The sequence below is a fragment of the Nuphar pumila genome, chromosome 14 (genome assembly GCF_984573655.1).
Source record: "Nuphar pumila chromosome 14, dmNupPumi1.hap1.1, whole genome shotgun sequence".
Classification (NCBI taxonomy): Eukaryota; Viridiplantae; Streptophyta; class Magnoliopsida; order Nymphaeales; family Nymphaeaceae; genus Nuphar; species Nuphar pumila.
Genome location: NC_143262.1, coordinates 89,508,175 through 89,528,166, shown reverse-complemented (window position 1 = coordinate 89,528,166; position 19,992 = coordinate 89,508,175). Strand labels below are relative to the sequence as shown.

General features: G+C 36.6%; 1 protein-coding gene across 1 annotated transcript; it reads right to left on the bottom strand.

Annotated features, from left to right (window-relative positions):
* Positions 1–4,997: 4,997 nt before the first annotated feature.
* LOC149817346 (cytochrome c) lies at positions 4,998–13,341 on the bottom strand. Its single transcript, XM_089987190.1, has 3 exons — positions 13,136–13,341; positions 11,461–11,594; positions 4,998–5,395 (listed from the first exon to the last, which is right to left on the bottom strand). The coding sequence occupies exons 1-3, from the start codon at positions 13,245–13,247 to the stop codon at positions 5,300–5,302; spliced, it is 342 nt and encodes a 113-aa protein (XP_089843316.1). The 5' UTR covers positions 13,248–13,341; the 3' UTR covers positions 4,998–5,299.
* Between the last annotated feature and the right edge of the window lie 6,651 nt (positions 13,342–19,992).

Genomic DNA, 19,992 nt, shown 5'->3' with positions numbered 1-19,992 from the left:
ACAACCTCAGAAACACACATTCAACTTCTTTTGGAATAATACAATTCATGCCATGTGCAAAAAAATGACAATGTTGTTGACCATGTCAACAAAATGCTAGTTATGGCCAAGAACCTGACAATTATTGAGAATGTAATTTCTGACCGGATGCAGATGTCCACCATTCTGCATAGTTTACCATCCTCTTAGAAGATGATACAAATTGTTCTTAGCTTGAATTCAAAAAACCTAACTTTGGAAGAACTTCCTGCTCAACTGAAAATTGAGCAACAACATATGAAACAAGAATGAAAGAGTGAATTACACTTCGCTAAAGATGGACCTTCTCGGGACTATAACCCTTCTAGACGCCCATAATTCAAGAAGAAATACTTTAAAAGAAATGGCAAATCTGATAAGAAAAATGGTCCAACATTCCGCATGTCACAGATAGCCGCCTCACAAGTGAAGTGTTTCATGTGTGGAAAATCTGGATACTTCAAGAGAGATTGCAGGAGCCGAATACATAATAACTCTGGCAGAAACAATGGAAGCAATCAGCAAAAGGAGAAATGAGATATTATCTGCGTGATATCAGAATGCTCTTATGCGGACCAAACTCTTTTTGGTTGGTGGGTGGACTCTAGGGCAATGCGACATATTGCTATGAAAAAGGAGGGGATGGTGGACATAATCGACTATAAACCTGGTGAACATCGAGTGTACATGGGCAATAACACCTACTCTGATGTTATGGGTGCTGGGACTTATCAGATTGAAACCTCTAAAAATAATATTTTATTGTCCAATATCCTGTTTGTACCATCCATGAGACGTAATCTAGTGTATGTCCCAGCTTTGGTTTCCAAGAGTTTTGAAATTCATTTTTTACCAGGGAAAGTCATTATAGAAAAACATGGTTGAGTCATGTTTGATGGGGTCTTTGATCAGCACCAGGGATTGTTCAAAATTTATAACTTAGACATGAATAAAATTACTTTGACTTCTGCTTATATTGATACTGTCTTTAATGTAGATGTAAATGTATGGCATCAAAGACTTGGTTACATTAACTTAAAAAAGATGAAGAAACTTGTTGAATTATAATTAATACCTCACTTTGATGAATCATCATTTCATAGACATGAACCTTGTATTTATGAAAAAATGAAGGAAACCATTCTCACAAAATGTCACTAGAGTATCTGAATTATTAGAAATCATATACATAGACATATGTGTTCCCTTTAAGACTCCAACTCATAAAGGAATGTAGTATTTTATATCATTTATTGATGATTTTTCTAGATACAGTTATGCTTATCTTATAACTTATAAATCTGAAGCATTAGATAAATTTAAAGAATATCGTCAAGAAATCGAAAATCAATTTGGTAGGAAGATTAGAGTTTTATGGTCTGATCGGGGAGGAGAATATACCTCATAAATTTATTGAATATTACAAAGTAAATGAGATTAGACCGCAAACTAGTACTCCGGACACACCTCAACAAAATAGTGTGGTTGAAAGATTTAATATAACTTTTTTTTATATGGTTAGATGTATGTTATCTAACACTTCATTAACCAAAGTATTTTGGGGAGAAGCTTTACATACAACAACATATGTCCGAAATAGAGTTCTATGTAAAGCTATTGTCATAACCCCTTATGAGTCATAGACAAAAAGAAAACTTAGTCTAAGTCACCTTCGTAGATGGAGTTCTGTAGCTCATATAAAAATTATAGAGCGATCAAAGGATAAACTAGATACCAGATCTATAAGATGTATTTTATCAGATATCCCAAAAGATTTAAAGGCTATAGATTCTATCACCCAGATAAGGGTTTAATCGAAAGTAGAGATGTTATCTTGTTGGAAGATCAAAACATGGAAGAAGTTATTCCATAAATAAATGAAGACGATCATCTTGAGGCAATAAACTCACGCGAGGCAATAAACTCACGTGAGTCAACAAACTGGGTAAAAGCCATGGATAAAGAAATTGAGTCTATTGAGAAAAAACAGGTCTGGGCATTGACTGATTTATTTGAGGAGAGAAAAACCATCAGATGTAAATGAATTTTAAAGAAGAAATTCAAGTCTGATGGTAGCATTGATAAATTTAAAGCAAGATTAATTGCTAAGGGTTTCTCTCAAAATAAAGGATTAGATTATGTTGACACATATTTGTCGATCACAAAATTTGCGTCGATAAGGATAATTCTTACGATAGTAGCTCACTACGACGTAGATCTACATCAAATGGATGTTAAAACTATTTTTCTTAATGGTGAGCTTAAGAAAACCATTTTTATGGAGCAACCTGAAGGTTATATAATAAAAGGCAAAAAAGATAAAGTATGTAGGTTAAAAAAATCTCTATACGAACTCAAGCAATCACCACATCAGTGGTACTTAAAGTTTTATAAGGCTATTACGTCATTAAGATTTATGGTAAATAAGTTTGACCACTGTATTTATGTTTAGAAAAGTGAGAGTAAATTTGCTATTCTCTCACTATATGTGGATGACATTCTTTTGACTGAAAACGATAATGATATGATTATCAAACCATAAGTTATGGTTAAATTCACAATTCGAAATAAAAGACATGGGAGAAGCATCCTATGTTCTTAGAATTAAAATCACTCGAGATAGAAGCTCCAAAATGTTAAGCTTGAGTCAAGAAATATATTTAAATCATATACTCAAAAAATTTAAAATGAGTGATTGTAAGCCAGTTAGAACACCTGTAGTAAAAGGTGTCAATTTGAGTAAAAATGATAGTCCAGGTGATGGACAAGAAAGACTAAATTTTCTTTATGCTCAAGATGTCGGAAGCTTGATGTATGCTATGCTTTGCACCAGGTTGAATATCAGCTTTGCTGTTAGCCTCGTTAGTCGACTACCAGAGTAATCCTGGTTGGCTACACTGTCAAACAGTAAAAAGAATATTTCGATATTTAAAAGGGACTATAAACTCGAAATTATATTTTCAAGGTGATTCCTTAGAATTAACTAGATATGCTGATGCTGACTTTGCAGGCAACAGGGATGATAGTAAATCCACCTCTGGATATGTTTTATTCTTGGGAGGAGGAACAATTTCCTGGTCTTGTAAAAAACAAGGTTGTGTAGCTCAACATACTCAGGAAGCTGAATATATTTCATGCAATGTAGGTGTCACATTTGTCATTTGGATAAACTGCTTTATTAATTATTTGAAGCAAAAAATAACCAACAGGCCAGTCCAGATTTATTGTGATAATCAGGCTACCGAGGGTGGAGCTGATAATTTTAAAAGTAAATATATAATGATAAAATACCATTACATTCGTGATATGAATGAAAAAAATAAAATTAAAGTTAGCTATTTACCTACATTTGATATGATTTTTGATCCTTTAACAAAGGGTATATCAGAGGAAATGTTTTCAAAACATGTATCCTGTATGAGATTAAGATATGTCTAATATACACATATGTTTGGATGATAAACTCAAAGATATAACTCATTCCAAGATATTGATGAAAAAAAAATACTTCAATAGTGAGAGGCCAAATCTTGCATCTCGTTTTTGTTTCACATGGCCAAGTGGGAGGTGTTGATAACCGTGGTAATGGAGAACATTCACCCGTTAGAGAGAGATGAGGGTCCACTCTTTCTTTAACGGATGAAACTTCCCTGGATTAGGGCCTTATCTAGAATGATTCCCTCATTATGGATAAACTCCAGGTGAAACAACATAAAAGTTGTTGGGGGTAAACAGTTATCTAGAGGGAGGTAAACTTTCAGCAACCCTCTTCAATAAATTGGAGGAAGGATTACTCACCGAAATACAAGCGTGAGTTAAAAAAACCCCTTTGAAGCATGCCTTTCACAAACCGATCTCAATCCCCCTGTTGATTCGGTATTCACGATCCTTCACGGTACTGGAAACTCATACAGTGAGTTGGAACACCTATCTTGGTTTGACCTGGTTGACAACCTAGCTAAACGTGACTCATAACCGCATGAGAACCGTCTAAACAGTGAACACGAAGGTTCTTGATTGCTTGACACGGCATTCCGTCGATTGCTGAATGTGAGCTCAAGTGGATCACTGATCATGCCAAAATCATCATTGATTTGTGATCTCCACAATTGATCGTAAAGATCGCAGTAATGTGGGTAAGTTATGATGGTGTCCATTAGGTCTGCCCGGGTGTTGTCAATCTTTGGCATCACACCTGATTTAAGTTCATCTTGGTGAGCTTTGGCTAGTGACAAGCCCGGGGGAAATGGGTTGTGTCATGTTTGACCCGGCACAATTTTTGAAGCGGATCCAGGTCTGACTCTAAATTTGACGTGGATCTCACGGTGTAGCCTCAGATCCATTATGACCCAAGAGTTTCGTAAAAACCCGGCAGCGTTACACGCCCAGTCATTGATTGCATTTAACCTTCGGGTGGTTATAAGAATCTATTTGGACTGGCTGGTGCCAGCCCCTGCAACTACGAGGCAAATCCTTCCTACCTTCACCATAGTAAAAAAAATCGTGTTCCAGGATTTTGCCATCAAGAGGAATTCTCACTATAAATCGAAAATCTTTGTCAAAATGACAACTTTCAGTAAACTTATAACAAAAGAAATTACAATATGCACAAAAAATAAAACCATGGAAATAGCAGAATACATTTAAAAAGCGCGAGCTTTTGAAAAATCTCATAATTTAAAAGGCGCAAGCTTTTCACGTGGTGATACTTGAGGTGTCTACGCCTCACACCCGAAGGTTATAGTATTTCACCCCTCTCTAAGTTCAGCCAAGTCTCATTCACTTGAATATGATTTGGTCATCGAGACAATCTCATACCGAATATAAATTGGTTGGAGAACAGAAAACCAAAGAAACACCTTGAAAAAGAGCCATATATAATATCAAATCTAGAGGAAGGGGGCTGAAAACATATCATTGTATAGGAGATTAAAATCACTCGCATCTTTAATAGCGAGCATCAATCCAACTACTATCTAAATAAAGCTTCTTTAGATAATATTGAAAACGATCCAGCATGATTCATGCCATTCCGTATATTACACATTTTCATCTTCAAAACAAAAGAACGTTGTGTAACTTCACTGTAAAACCGGGTTCTCACAACGCTAAAGGTTTTAGAACATGCAACGAAGACAGTTTGTATGAGTGCAAAAGATGGAGCAGCCCAACCACTTGGAGAGCATGCATGACCTCAAAGGTCTTATTGCAAAAAAAGTCTCTCAGCATACAAAATGTCTCTGCTCGCCGCATGTAAGGATAGAAAAATACAGTGGTTGAATCAGGAAGAAGTTGATTCCTTGATGTAGGCGATCAGATCTGCACGTTCCTGAGGCTTCTTCAGACCGGGGAAAACCATCTTCGTCCCAGGGATATACTGGAGTAACAAAATAGAGCAATTATAACAACAGAAAATTAAGAACAAGCTTCATACATTAAAATACTAAAACACCGATGCCAGTTTTCCAAGTTTGTAGGGGGAGAAAAAAATGTGGTCGACTAGCACAGTTTTCTGCCTGCTTTTTGCTCATTTATGAATCAAAATAAATAAATGCCAAATTTACCATATCAAAAGGAATTACAAATGACTGGCTTCGTGGTGGTGGATTGGGATCTTAAAAATCCATTGGGACTCAATTGTATTAGCAGTGATGCATGTCACAAAAACTTCACTTAGCATGCACTTGACACTGGGACACAACATGACACTAGTATGAACACGAAAACTCCAAAATTTCATGAAAATTGTCAAACTTTTATTCCATATAGCTATTACCGACTGTGTCCATAATTTCATCCATTCTTTCCGAATCAAAGGTTTATTTATGGTTAGAGTTTTCTTCTTTTGAAAATAAAACTGGTCATGCATATTTGTGTTTATGACAGGTCCACTTTGTGTCTATTTTCATAAACAGTAAACAGAAATGATGTATATAAATTTACAAGTAATTGGAATAATATACATACTAATCTTTTATTACTCAGGACAGCCTAAAATAGTTCTTAACGAATTTCCACTTTTAAGATGTTCATGTTTCATAGATTTAGATAGCAAATTTTATAGATACTATTCTATCAGGTTTGGTTGCTTGATCCAACACTATAAAAGCACTCAGCATAACACTCCACCAAAAACTGAGGCATGTAAGCCTCAAGGCGGAAAGCGTAAGCCTCGAAAAAAATTGAAAACTTGAAAAAACTTTAAAAAATATCTAAACATATAATGCATAAACAAAGAGTTATAAAAACAAACAATCAATTACAAATGCATATAAAAACACAAGGAGGTAGATAACAGAAAATAAATTAAAATTTTAAAAAAAACTTGAGTCAATGCTTTATATAATCCAATGAATTCAGATTCATACTCAATAAGAATCAACATATATTATGCAGGAATTTCAATTAAACATCCACCAGGAATTCCATGTTGAAACAACAAAGCAAGAGCCAATTTTAAGACTGCTTTGTCACCCTAATAGGGTTCGTCGGGTTTGACCAAACCCTATATTTTTGCATGCACATATATAATAAAATGCCATCAATTTGTACACTATGAATAAACAACTCTTGTCTACACATAATGATACTAAAAAATCAAGTGTATCAATGAATAGATCAAGAGTATAATGCCAACGATGAGCTAAAATCACACACGAAGGTATGAATAAATATCTCTTGTCTACATATAATGACACATAAATAAGAGGCATAATAGGAGAAAACACAAAAGGTAAGAGAGTTTGTAATGAAAACAAAATAATGTCATCAATTTGTACAATCTTTCGAAACATCATGGTTTCAAAAATAGATAGTCACCACAGATAAACATAATCATGAGTATCCAACATAATAATGGTCATAGGAAAAATGAGTGATACAACACGCTTAGATATAGAGATCAAACAACTGTCAGTTAGAGCCAAACCATAAGTTGACAATCTAAACTGACCTCAACACCATCTCTAAATAAAAAAATAACAAGACCAAGAGAAATGATGCATTATATGAAATTTTGTGATAAGACACAACAAATGCCATAAAAAGGGCAATAAATACTCACGGACATCATTTTCCAAACAAGTGAAGTTCAAATATAAGAACCGAATTGAAAAAACAAAGTTTTAAATCAAATCCAATAACAATAGATGAAAAACTTGGAGTGAATATAGTGCAATCATATGCACATGGAATCATAAGCATCGCTAATATAAACAAGCTATATAGAGAAACAACTCCATCTATATTACAAGTCTATTATGAGACAATCAATGCCATTAAAGAGGACCAAAACATGTATAGAGATTCTCAAATAACCATATAAAAAAAACAAGTGTATCATCATTGATTCTCATAAAGAGATTAAAAGAACTCACATATATGCAATAATCTAAATAACTTGAAACCACATATCTTATACAAAAGACATTCATAGGAACAAATTTAAGTATATATGCAAGTAACAAATTTAAGGCACTAGGGGCACCTTATAAAAATTTATATTTTATGAATAACAAATATGCAATGAATCAAGAGTCTTTAATCAAGAACACACATGTCTACCAAAGATCTAAGTGGACAAACACAACCATCAACAATGGACAAGTACTAAAATGAACCATGAGAGAAACACATATAACTCCCATAAAACACTGAATTTTCTCATGATTTTCAACTTAATATTTTATTAAAAACTAAGTATGCAACACTATTTAAATCACATGCAAAGCATGTAAAATAATGCGATGATACTAATAACATAATCATAAGTACCACAAAAAGGATCAACAATATAAATACCTAATATCATAATTAATGTCCCACAAAAGACCTATAAAAGACATTTATTAAAGTGAATGACTTTCCATAAGAAATTATGCTCAATACCTTATACACGAACAAACAATCTTATTTATTATGTAAGGCAATCATAAGTGCATAAGGATAAATATCAATAAAAATTATTTTATAAGCTAGATCATAATTTTTAACACTTCATATGCTACTTTTAATATACCAAGTGTAAAGAAAAATATTAAACACAAGTTCAAGCAAAATTTCATAAAATTATACTTGTGAAAGACACGCATCATTATTTCGAAATATCTCAAATTATTTTAAAATATATAACAATTTATCAAAAAGAACAAAACCAATATGAACATGATTTGACATTTATAATCATGACTTGTTCAAATAAAATCTCTAAATGCCAACAATACATGCTCAAGCATACACGATTGTATATATATATATATAAATATATATCAAATAAAGCAAGTTTTGAAAAAATTAAGATTCAAACATGATTTCAAAACATATATATCCAATTTCTTAAAAACAAACAAATAAGTCTTATAAGATATTTAATAATAATAATAAAAGTTCAACAATGATTAACAAACCATTTAAAAAGATTTTTTAAAATAATAACAAATATATATACATATATATAATGATAAAAAAATAAGTGTTTTCTCATGCATAATGCAAGAAATACTTAAAGATATAAGATACATATCGGGTTATACTTCCCTTGAATCCAAGCCACACATCAATCATGAATCTTTCACGAAGCACGAACTTGAAGCAAAGAATCCCAAGAAGAATTTCTTGTTTCTGATACCATGTAATGAAATAACGAAAAATACAAAAACAATGCCACTAAGGGCTTTACAAGATTACACTAAAAAAAATGCATAAGCACAAACCAATGCGCTTACAAGATCGCAACAGAATGTGCACAAGCACAAGTCCACTATAGGACAAAACAATAGCCATAAAGGGGCAACAATACAAGCACTAAGTGCATATAAAACATTTAAGGATCTAAATAGAAAAACACAAAATGTAAAAATATTCATCTTTATTGAGCATAAATGCTTAAGAGAAGCATTAATTACAAGAGAGGAGTTCAACCCCTATATATACACAAAGAGAGAACATGAGGCTATATTGGGGAGCCCCCAACGACTCTATGGTTTTTTTACCATAGAGCCCATGCTCTTTACAAAAAAACACAAAATAAAAAGACAAAAATAAATAAATAAGAGAAAAACTATTCCTAATGAACAATACCAATACATGAGTAAAATGACAAAAATACCCCTAGAGGATATTTACCTATTATATCAATATATACATATATATGAATATATATATATATATATAACTTAACAAAATTGACGGCTCACAATGAATTTAAAACTTTACAATACAAAGTCTTGTGGGCCATTGATTTTTAGAGCTTTAAAAAATGCATCTAAATATCGAGAACTCATAATCTAAAACACGTTGGTTCCTAAATGAATGATACAAATCAAATATGTAAAGTTTGATCATTCTAAAACTCGATCGTTAGAGAAGGAATGCCACGGATCATCGATCGGCTGTAGATTTTATCATTTTGGACCTTCCCTTGGTTGGACAGTCCCCTTATATATATATATTGTTGTTTACAATACTTGACGCTATTAAAATCTAGGTCCACCCCTACTACTTGGGCTCCACACCCTCTTCATATGCTTCGTTACAATCTCAAAATGTTTCGAGGAGAACATGAAGATAATACAAGTTCAACTTTGCTTGATGGAACCAAAATTCTGTCTATGTATGTTCACCAACTAGCTAATCAAAGACAAGCCGCTCCCCAGTCTGTTTCCTCCTTTTGTTCCTTAGTCTATGGGGTATTAGCAGCCATTTTCAGCTATTGTCGCCCTCACAAGGACAGGTTCTTAAGCGTTACTCACCCGTCCACCATATCAGCAATAAGTACAAGGAAAATGATAACACTACATTTGAATGACTACCCAATATCAAAAGAATTTATTTCCTATTAATAAATAAAGAGGGATAGAAGTTTTCATCTATTGGGAGAGAATTAATTTAAACGTTCATTCATGGGTAGTGTAGGTGACAGAGTGATTTAAAAATATAACATGTTTACAACTGAAAGGGTCAAGATCAAACCAACTTTGAGGGGTCTTACAAAGTTCAATGTACATGATACCGACTCAATGAAGACTTTCGTTTATAAGAAGCTAATGGACACTTGGATGACTAAACCTCTGAATCTATCAAGCAGATGAAAATATGAGCATTACTATGTTTATCATTAGCTACATTTTTTGAAATTATAATGTAGTAATGTACACTTATCGTTGATAAGGTTACATAGTTCATATGCCCACACCAAAAATACCCTCACCACGTGAAGATATACTGCAAAATGGCCTGATAACATCACATCAACATAAGAGAGAACCCAATCTTTTTGGCAAAACTAACTAGAATACATACTAGAAGAAATATGCTTATCATGGCAGATGCAAGGCCACATGCCTCTGCCGATCCTAGGAAGGTGCCAAGTTTATCTCAGCAATAGAAAAAAGATATCAGAATATATGAGAATATTCAGTACGAATTTAAATATAGTTTTTATGGAACATAGAGGATGTTCATGTATAGATTTAATTAACACAAATTTAGAAGCATCTAAGCAACTTGTCATTTGAAGTTTCCATGCATCAATACTTGTAGTTTTAGACATGTATACCTTGGAAATTATAAGAGGTTACACAAATATTTGAATAAGAGAAGCATAAACAGTGTAACACCCACATAAGCAATGCATGGCATAAATTATCAGCTGCTTTAGGCAAGTAGAATCCTAAGTTTTACATTCCCAATCAGTACTTAAACAAACTAGTTCTTTGGTTGAGAAACAAACACATTTATGCATCTAAAGAACAATTTCATACTTGTGTATAGCATCTTAACAACTTTAGTGACATGCCAAGAATCTCTAGATTTTTCAAATGACAAAAAGAGAAAAAAAACTTAGAGGGCCCTTTAAATATAAGGCTAAGATCATAAGCAAATATATCTTTTTTGCCCAATTTTTTGTTTAACCCTGGCAATTCTATGGCCATCCTAATTAGCGAACCATCGGCACTCAGCAGCTAAGTTTACAGCTCAATGAAAAGGCCTGGAGCCTTGAAGATAGGCAATCAAGAAGCACAAATAACACTTGACTATCAGTGATGACTGCTTATCATCAGCACTCGAAAATAAAAATCAATTTCCTGCTATGTTTCACCACTAAAATCCGCTACAAGTTATTTTATGGTACATATGTCGAAAGCCTTTTGTAATGATTAACAACATTACAGTGCTTGTGACCTATGACATACAAATTTTAATAATCATATTCTCAGACCAAAAACAATATTTTAATCACGCCACAAAGTCAGGCAACACTGTCACATATTTAGGCATCAGACATGGAATCTGTAAATGCTATACATCCACCTGCATACAATGGTAGCATCTATCTTGACTTTTGAATGCATGACAAAACAGGTCACGGCCATCAACAAGGCCAGACCAAAGAAAAAGACCAAAGAGACCAATAATTGTTGATAGAAACGCTTGATGCAGTACCTTTTTTGGATTGAGCAAGTAATCATACAAGGTTGACTCTTCCCATATAACAGCCATATTCTTGTTAGCAGCAGAGTATGAGTAACCAGAGGCTGTACCAGACTGCCTTCCAAAGAGCCCATGCAAGTTGGGACCTGTAAATTTAACAAGTACCAGACAACATCAATAAAACCAGAAAATAACATTCCATTAACCACCCAAAAAAGAGAGGATCAGACAAATAAAGCTGTGTTTCTTCAGGAAGGAAGAATACTTATGTGGAAGAAATTAAAAAGTGATGCACATAAATTAACATTTAATGTCTTTGATAATGTTTTGTTTGGAAACTTCAATTGATAGTTCTTGCCATAATATAGAAGGGGCAGCAAGGTACAATTTATTGTCTTATCAGCTTCCGTCAATAATACAGAAATATTCTATGAAATAATTTAAACTTGAACCTAAAAACAGCACATCAGACAATTAACTATTAAGGGGTTTTCAGCTGGTCCATGCGGCTACATTCTTGCGCCAGGACCAACAGATCCATAGAATCAGAATAGATGTGCAACTCTTCCACAAACTTTTCATCATCAAACATAGCCAAGAGGAATCCGGAGACATCACATTCCGTATCTAAGAAAACACCCATTTCTCTATTGATTGTAGAAATTGTTTTCCGTCTCAAATTCCAAGATAACAGACAAGTTCCCATACAGTGTTAATGAGAAGGGATTGGCCAAAATAATCAAGGACCAAACACATTTTGCCACCTTCTAGTCGAATAATGGTTCCAAACGCTAAAATTTCACAATAGAAAAGTTACTACAGGACAAAAAAAAAGGAACATAAATCTGATTATCAGAAACGATCAAATAAACACCCGTCAACATAAAAACCCCTAGAAATACAAAATGTCACACATGTAATCCCTCCAACTGAAAACAAGCATGAATAAGTTCTAAAACCAAGAGCCAACGCATCTCCCGTCCTTATTCACAGTTAAACAAAGATCCAACGTCACGAGGCTTCAACGAAGCGCATATATCTCATACTGAAAAAACTAAAAAAAAGGACGAAAAAAGCAATCAAGAATCACATTGATCCACGTACATCCCCAGATCAATATCCCGACCCAAACAGGAAATCGATTTCCCAATCCACTACATGAACAACCAAATCAAAACAATACAACACACACCACAATCCCTTGAACGAAAACGAAGTTAGATATATCAAATCAATACACGAATCAAACTCAAAAAATATACAAAAACGATGTTCAAGACAGATGTCGACGAAGGAGGAAGAGGAAGGATAGGAGGCGAGTGAATACAAAAATACGCGCACACACACACACACACACACACACTGAGTGTTAAAGAGAAACCTATCACAAGATCGAGAAGAGATGCATCAAATCCCTAAAGAAAAACACGCTAGAAAAATAAAAAGACAAAGAAGACACCGAGGACGACGAAAAATAAGAAGAATCCTATGATCCGCTGTCGAAGCAAATCGACAATGACGACGAGGAAGAGGAAGAGTAGGATCCGCTGTCGAAGCAAATCACCACAATATTGTACAAAACTGAGAACGGGTACAGAAAATCCCCAGACAAATCCTCGGTAAAAGAGACAAACACGAACAAGAAGAATAGGAAGGAGACGCTAATGGAGCAAAAGGTGCAACTTACCTTGCTTATGGCCGGCTCCCTTCTCGACGGTGTGGCACTGAGCGCACTTCATCTTGAAGATCTTCTCTCCAGCCTTCGTATCACCTGGAGGAGCTTCCGCGAACGACGCCATCTCTCTGAGAAACCCTAACCCAAGAAATTCCCCCAAAACGAGAGAGAGAAGAAGAAGAAGATGAAGAAGAAGAAGAAGAAGAAAGGAGCGAAGTAACGGTGGAACAGAGAAGCACGAGTTTTTGGGCTTTTATAGTTCTTAAAAAATAATATTACCAAAAAAAATAGTGATGTCGCTTTAACGTAAAAAGAATAGTGACCATTCGTTGACTCAGAGAGACGCCCCAACGTCAAGCTCCGTTTATTTCGTACCTGTAAAGGACAAAGAGAAGAGTATATTCGGACTTAAAAGAAAAAGTAAAGGTAATTCGGAGAATAAACTTTGTGTGTGTTTACGCGTTTTGCTTCGGTGATAGGGCTTGTCTTTGAAACTTAACATAAGGTCAAGATACTGTTTTCCAGTACAACTGAGGGCTTACACAGTCGCGCTTATGACTTTATGGTCAGCTGAATTATAAGCACGTGGTCGAGGTTCTCGAAGGTTCAACTCGTAGGCGGAGGAATTGATGGCCTAGATGCTTCCACGTGTCAACGTAGCAGATGGACACGCTTGGTAGGGATGTAAAACAGGTCGAACTCGGATCAAATATAAGCATTACTGAATCTGACTAATTGGGTTTCTTTTAATTGGATTCGGAGTCGGATACCTAACCGACTTGAACTTGTTTGATCGACTCTTCAAATCTCTCTCTCATCGGATTCGGAGTTGGGGAGAATCTGATTGAGAGCTCTCTTCAATTGGATTTGAATTTGATGTCAATGAGTTAATAGGATTGAGGGAGGGAGAGTGATGTAGCCGTGGATTTAGAATGGGATCAAAATTAAACAAACAAGAAACAAAAAAAAATTCAAAGGATCACGTGATTGAGATTCAGGATCTAATTGAATCCATAGTTAGGATTTCGGATTTTGCTTTGCTTTTATATTTATATATTATCTAAGATCCATCATAAATGTATATTTTTCTTTTGCTGATATAAGTACTTGTTATAGGATTTTTGAGGAGGTTGATGATTGAAACTTGATATTTATTTTTTATTTATGTTTTAATTATTTTTTAATTTTTATTAATCTTGCTTTAGTAGCATAGATAATTAGGAGTAGTATATTTTAATTATTCCTTTGTGAATAAAGTATTTGATTTGTATCAAGTGGTATTAAAGCAAGTGATCAAAATGAAAACATGCAAGAAATTTTGATGAAAGAAAATGATGCATTATGATAGATTTGCATAAAAAGCAGATGTTATTGATGCCCCTAAGGGCATCACCTATGAGTTGATTAAAATAGAAAGAAAAATTATAAAAGCCTGCTTTTATTTTCCACAACAAAGGAAATCTTGCCAAAAATATATGCAACCACGTTACAAAGGGTTTTGTCCATAGTCAAAAGTGGCTTCTTACATTTCTTTTATTCTCTTTCTTATAAAAATGTACCTCTTTCATTGGGAAAATATCATGAGAAATTACCCAAGTCTTAAAAACCATAAATTTTTTGCGAGTTTTTTTCACCAAAAACACATATTATGTTTTAAATGCAATATATATGTTTTTGACAACTATTTTATCATGAAAAAACATGTCATTTTTATTTTTAAATATTTTATTTATATGTCCTTATAAAATTAGTTTTTATTTTTTATTGCTGAGATTTTTGCAAAAAATGTGATATTATCAAAAAATTGTTTAATTTCTCGCAAAGTTTTTAGCTGCCCATATGTTGCCGTTTTTAACTCTTGTCACCATGCATGGAATAAACAAAGACAAGAATTGACTTTCCGTCATCCTTCAAAGTAAAGCACCTTTTCTTTGTCTCCCTTTCCATTTGGAGCCGTTTGGAATGTGGAAAAATGATGGCAGGAAAAAGAAGGCAGAACAAAGTTTTTATGAGAAAAAAAAAAAGTGAAATGTCTTTTCACCAAACTTATTTTTTTCCAATAACAATAGGCCAACGCTGATAAAAGAAAAAATCTGGTTAAAAACTTTCTAATGCTTGTTAGAAACATGGGGAAGCTTAAATATTAAACGGTTCTTGTGCTTGTATCGGCTAAGTCTGGATAAACTTTTAGTACAATAAACTAATATATCCTGCAGATAGTCTGGATAAAAGTAGAGACATCAGCGCCAGTGCTAATTCCGACTCAAGGGGTCTCTCTCCTCAGGTCTGGCCCTTTGCCGGATTCCGGTAGGGCACCGGCAACCAGGAATCTCCGGCAGCTGGAGCGATTTTTGAACCACCCACATTCCCTAGCCTCTCACTTTAGGGATACGAGTGCGGTTATGGCATCTCTTTGCCACGAAGACTCCTCGTACCAGGGAAAGAGAACTCGCCCCCACAGGTCGAATCCTAGCCACGCCCTTCAGGTATGTCAACGGCTTCTTCCTTCTCATCAAAGGCATAAAACGAGTGCCCTTGAAAGGTTGTCTCCACGACCATGAGGATGTAGGCAAGTCTGTTCATTCTGAACGACTCCAACAACGACACAGTTTGGGTGCAACAGGAGCTATTGCATCACGAAATAGAGGTTCCTTGGGTCACTATTGGGGACTGGAACGTTATTTGTAGCCTTTCTGAACGATGGGGCTCGTCTTCTTTTCATGTGGGTGCCGATGAGTTTTAACCATTTTATTGGTTTGTCTGGTATCATGGAGGTAGACGGTAATTCTTCTCGCTTCACATGGCACAACAAGCAGGCGGATCCTAATTTCCGAGCAAAGCAAGATAGATAGGGGCTTCCTTCTCGGCTTCGGTGCAGGTGGCCAACCTGCATGACCTCTCATCTTCATTTTTCGGTATCAAGATCGGATCTTGCTTGGTGCCGACCTCTCCGTCGCCCTCTGCGCCCATGTCTTTCGCTGGGAAATCCTTCTTCCTTCAGACCAGCCAATCTGCGACCAGTGCCTCCGACGCTCCCAGCGGCAATCTTTGCCCCTCTAAACCGGATCTTTCTCATAGATCTGTGTCAGCCCAATCCATCGGATTGCCTTCGCTTGGATTACCTTACTTCAATCACTGCGGCCATGGGCCGAAGTTTCTTCCTCCTTACGTGGCTGCCTCTACGTGAGGTTTGCTTTCTGCCTCAAGTATTCTGCCTCAAGTAATCCACAGCCATATCAAAATTATACCTCTAGCGCTCCTTCCCAAGGCGTGTTGGTTGATGACTGCAGCTCGATCGAATGCTTGCCTCGAATTTTGCACTGGCATTGGCCAAAGTGGCCCCTCGTATCTCCCATGTGCTTGCCGCCGCCTTCTGCTATGGAGTACTCTCTCGCAGAAGTTGAATCATCGAGCCGTGCTTCAATTCTCCAAGTTTCTGCATCGGGCATCCGTGCCTCTTTTAATGACCTTCGGCCCATGCAGCGGCGCCCCTTTGTTTGGCATTCCTTCCACGCAGGTGGGTTTTCATTGTCTCAAAGGCATCTTCTCGTTTCTCATGTTCCCTCACCGTAATCCTCGTTGGCGGGGCACTCGATCGAGGTCTTGGGATATCTCTGCAATGGCTCAATTCCCCAAATCTATCCATTGGCTCCAAGCCCCTATTCCAAGACTCACGTCTGTCTTTTACCCTATTTTCAAAATTCCGGCTCATCATTGAGGATGGGCTACACCACATCGCCTGACTTTCTAGCTTACTCCTCCTTTGCATGGGACTTTAATTCCTTGAGTAGTGGGGCCTCGAAAGTTCAGCTTTCCCCATGCACTAGCCATCTCGGGGGTTCATCTACGGTAATGGTTATCCTCGTTCATAGCGGCTCTTCTGCGATCTGCATCGTCTCTCCCATGCTAGGCCCGCCACCTCCATATCCTACAATTTCTTGGCATCTTACCCACCATCTGGTTCAGCTGCCTGCCAGGATCCGAGAGTTGAAACAGACTTTGACTCTCATATCCCACTATCCACTATTGATGCTGCTTCACCGCCGCCACTTAGTCCCATTTCCTCATTAATGGGTATCAGTGTCTGTGAAGTCGCTCGGATTCTTGGCATCGCTATTTCTCAAGAGCAGCTTCAGTTCACCAAAGATGCCATGCTACGTTCCATCAGCCTCTGTGCCGACCTAGTGGCTTCGTCAGTTTCTTTTGAGCAAGATCAGGCATCCCTAATCTCACCTTCTAACCTCGCGAGGTCAGCTTCCTATACTGCACCGAGTGGTTCCTGCCAAGGGAGCCATTATCGCCGGCCTCAACTAACGGTCCCCGCAGTCGATTTCTCTCTGAGATGGTCAGCGCATTCGCGTACCATGAGGCATTTCCCTGGTTATCAGTTATGAAGCTCCTTTGCTGGAATATCAGGGGTCTTAATTGCCCCTCTAAGTGCCTCTTCCTGGCGAACTGGATTCATCAAGAAAAGCTGGACATCGTCGCCATTTGCGAAACCAAGATGGCAGAGGTGTCGCGCTCTGTTTGGAGAGATGCTGACTTCATTTGTAAGCCAGCTATTCGCTTTGCTGGAGGTATCCTGATTCTTGGCAAGTCCTCTATTGGCATCTCTAGTAGGCACGAATTTCCTTCTTATCGGATGTGCACTGTATTTTACGTTTCTCGATCCTTAACCTTCAGCACTTTCTGACGCCTCAGTTTCCTCCTGAACCGGGCTGATCAACCAGTGCTTTTTGCTCTGCATCTCTGTTTTTTGTTTTGTTTCTTTGGCTTTCGGGTTTGTTCTTTTGTGTTCTTGGGCTCAACTTTGTTGACTCTTTCTCTTTAATGTTGATGCTTATTTTTGGCACGTATTCGTATTCATTTTGCTCATAGAGAGAGATGAACAACCTATCTCAATTCCTGAAAAGAATGGTTGTGTCCGATTCTAACTGTTTATGGACGGATCTCTACGATAAAATATTGCGAGATTTATAAAAAGTCTCATGATAACATAGTGAGAATTGCCTGAAAGTTTAAAACAACAATTCATCGTGAGATTTTCAAACCGTGATATTTACGTTTTTAGCAGATATTTATCATGAAAACCTTCGAGTTTTTTATTTTTAAATGTGTTTTATTTATATTTTCTTATAAAAAATATTGTTTTATATATTATTTAATTTATTTTTTTATTGCCGAAGAAAATGCTAGATTTATGAAAATTTTCAAAAACTCCTGAGTTTTTGACTGCCGATATTTTGTCGTTTTAAACTTTTGTCACTATGGGAGGGATATGAGTCCAGATTGGGCTCCCCACTGTAGTAATTTCCTTTGTTTTAGTTTTATGCTAATAAACAGACAGGGGTCCTGCCTATTTTTGTAAGCGGTGGGGCCCACCTATTTTTGTAAAAAGTTTTTTCCTGGTCAATGGTGTATTTACAAAATTCAATAAGCATCAGGTTGGAAAAAGTGAATCTTATCAAGATAGTTAGGAAAACTGATTTTGCACTTTCAACATGGAAGACATCATCTATGACTTGATTAAAAATAGAGAGCAAATTTCCAAAAAAAATGCCCTGCTTTTTTTTTTCTCACAACAAAGAAAATTTTGCCAAAAAATATATATATATATATATTTTAAAAGGCAAGCTGGGGTTAGGCAGACCCCTGCCAGTTATACAACTATACCATTGGGTTTTGAACATGCTACGACCCAACACAAGGTGACATAGATGCTCCTGCCAGACAAGCATTGGTAGCTCACACATTTTATTGCTCACGAGCACTCTGTACAACCCATTAGATGAGTTGGAAACTGGTAGTCGCCCGAAAGTTTTACATCTACCAGGAGAGCGGTTGGAGAAGAGATGGTTGAGGTTAAGGCTGAGAAACTACATGACCAGCTCGCTAATCGGCTTGGCTCCACTCGTGGGATGCTCGGCTTGGCTCAGAAATTGAGCTGGGCGAGCCAAGCTACAAGCCAGCTCGTTTAGGTAAATGAGTGAAGAAAGAACATGACAAGCTCAGCCCAGCTTGGTTTATGTAAGCTCGTTTTACATATTATATGTTCATAAATGCATAGTATATATGTTTTGTATGTGTATTATATATTATATGTATTATACCTTTATTTTCTATATTATCGAGATTCAAAAAACACTTAAATAATTTTTTTTTTTAGAAAATGAGCCAGCTCATGATCAGCTTGCAAATCTTAGCACGTAATGAGCTCGGGATCAGCTTCGCTCGGCTTGTGAGCTCAGCAGACGTATAACCTTAATGAGCCAAGCCCTAACATCCCAAGCTCGGCTCATTAAGCTCGTTTACCAGCCCTAGTTGAGGTTCTTGAGAGAGCATATTCATCCCCAACCATCTTGTGCTGGTTGTTTCCCAATTCAAAATACGGTTCGTGGGTTCATCAGTTTATAAGTGAGAGCAGAATGGTTGGCCCTTAACACAGTCTTATAGTTTATTAAGCTTTAGAGCTACACTACCACCGAGGTGGTATCCCATTTGGTAAGCGGGGTCTTGTGTCAAGCTGAAGGCCCAGGATCAAATCCCTCTGCCCTCATGGGGTGCATGGCTGTTGTTCTTGTAGGGTTCGCCTAAGCCCAGCTTGTCTATCAAAAGAAAAAAGAAACTTTAGAGCTACCTTCACCATCCACATGCACCTTTTTTTTTTCAACAGAGAAAGCTGGGTTTAGTCTGACTCCCAGTTATACAACTATACCATTTGGGGTTCGAACTTGCAACGCCCCCAACACAAGATGACGTACACTAACTGCTCACCCCCCACTATGCCAAACCCCTTGGGGCTTGGAAACAAAGGTGCCATCACATGACACATTTTTTGTGCCTTAGGCACCTAATCTCCGTCCATCAGG

What these genes read in the sequence shown, in the direction of transcription:
- LOC149817346 (XM_089987190.1), bottom strand. Translation starts at nt 13,247, where the DNA reads ATGGCGTCGTTCGCGGAAGCTCCTCCAGGTGATACGAAGGCTGGAGAG. An exon ending in GGGAGCCGGCCATAAGCAAG is followed by an intron (nt 11,595 to 13,135) that starts GTAAGTTGCACC and finishes TTAAATTTACAG; the next exon opens with GTCCCAACTTGCATGGGCTC. An exon ending in ACTTGCTCAATCCAAAAAAG is followed by an intron (nt 5,396 to 11,460) that starts GTACTGCATCAA and finishes TTGTTACTCCAG; the next exon opens with TATATCCCTGGGACGAAGAT.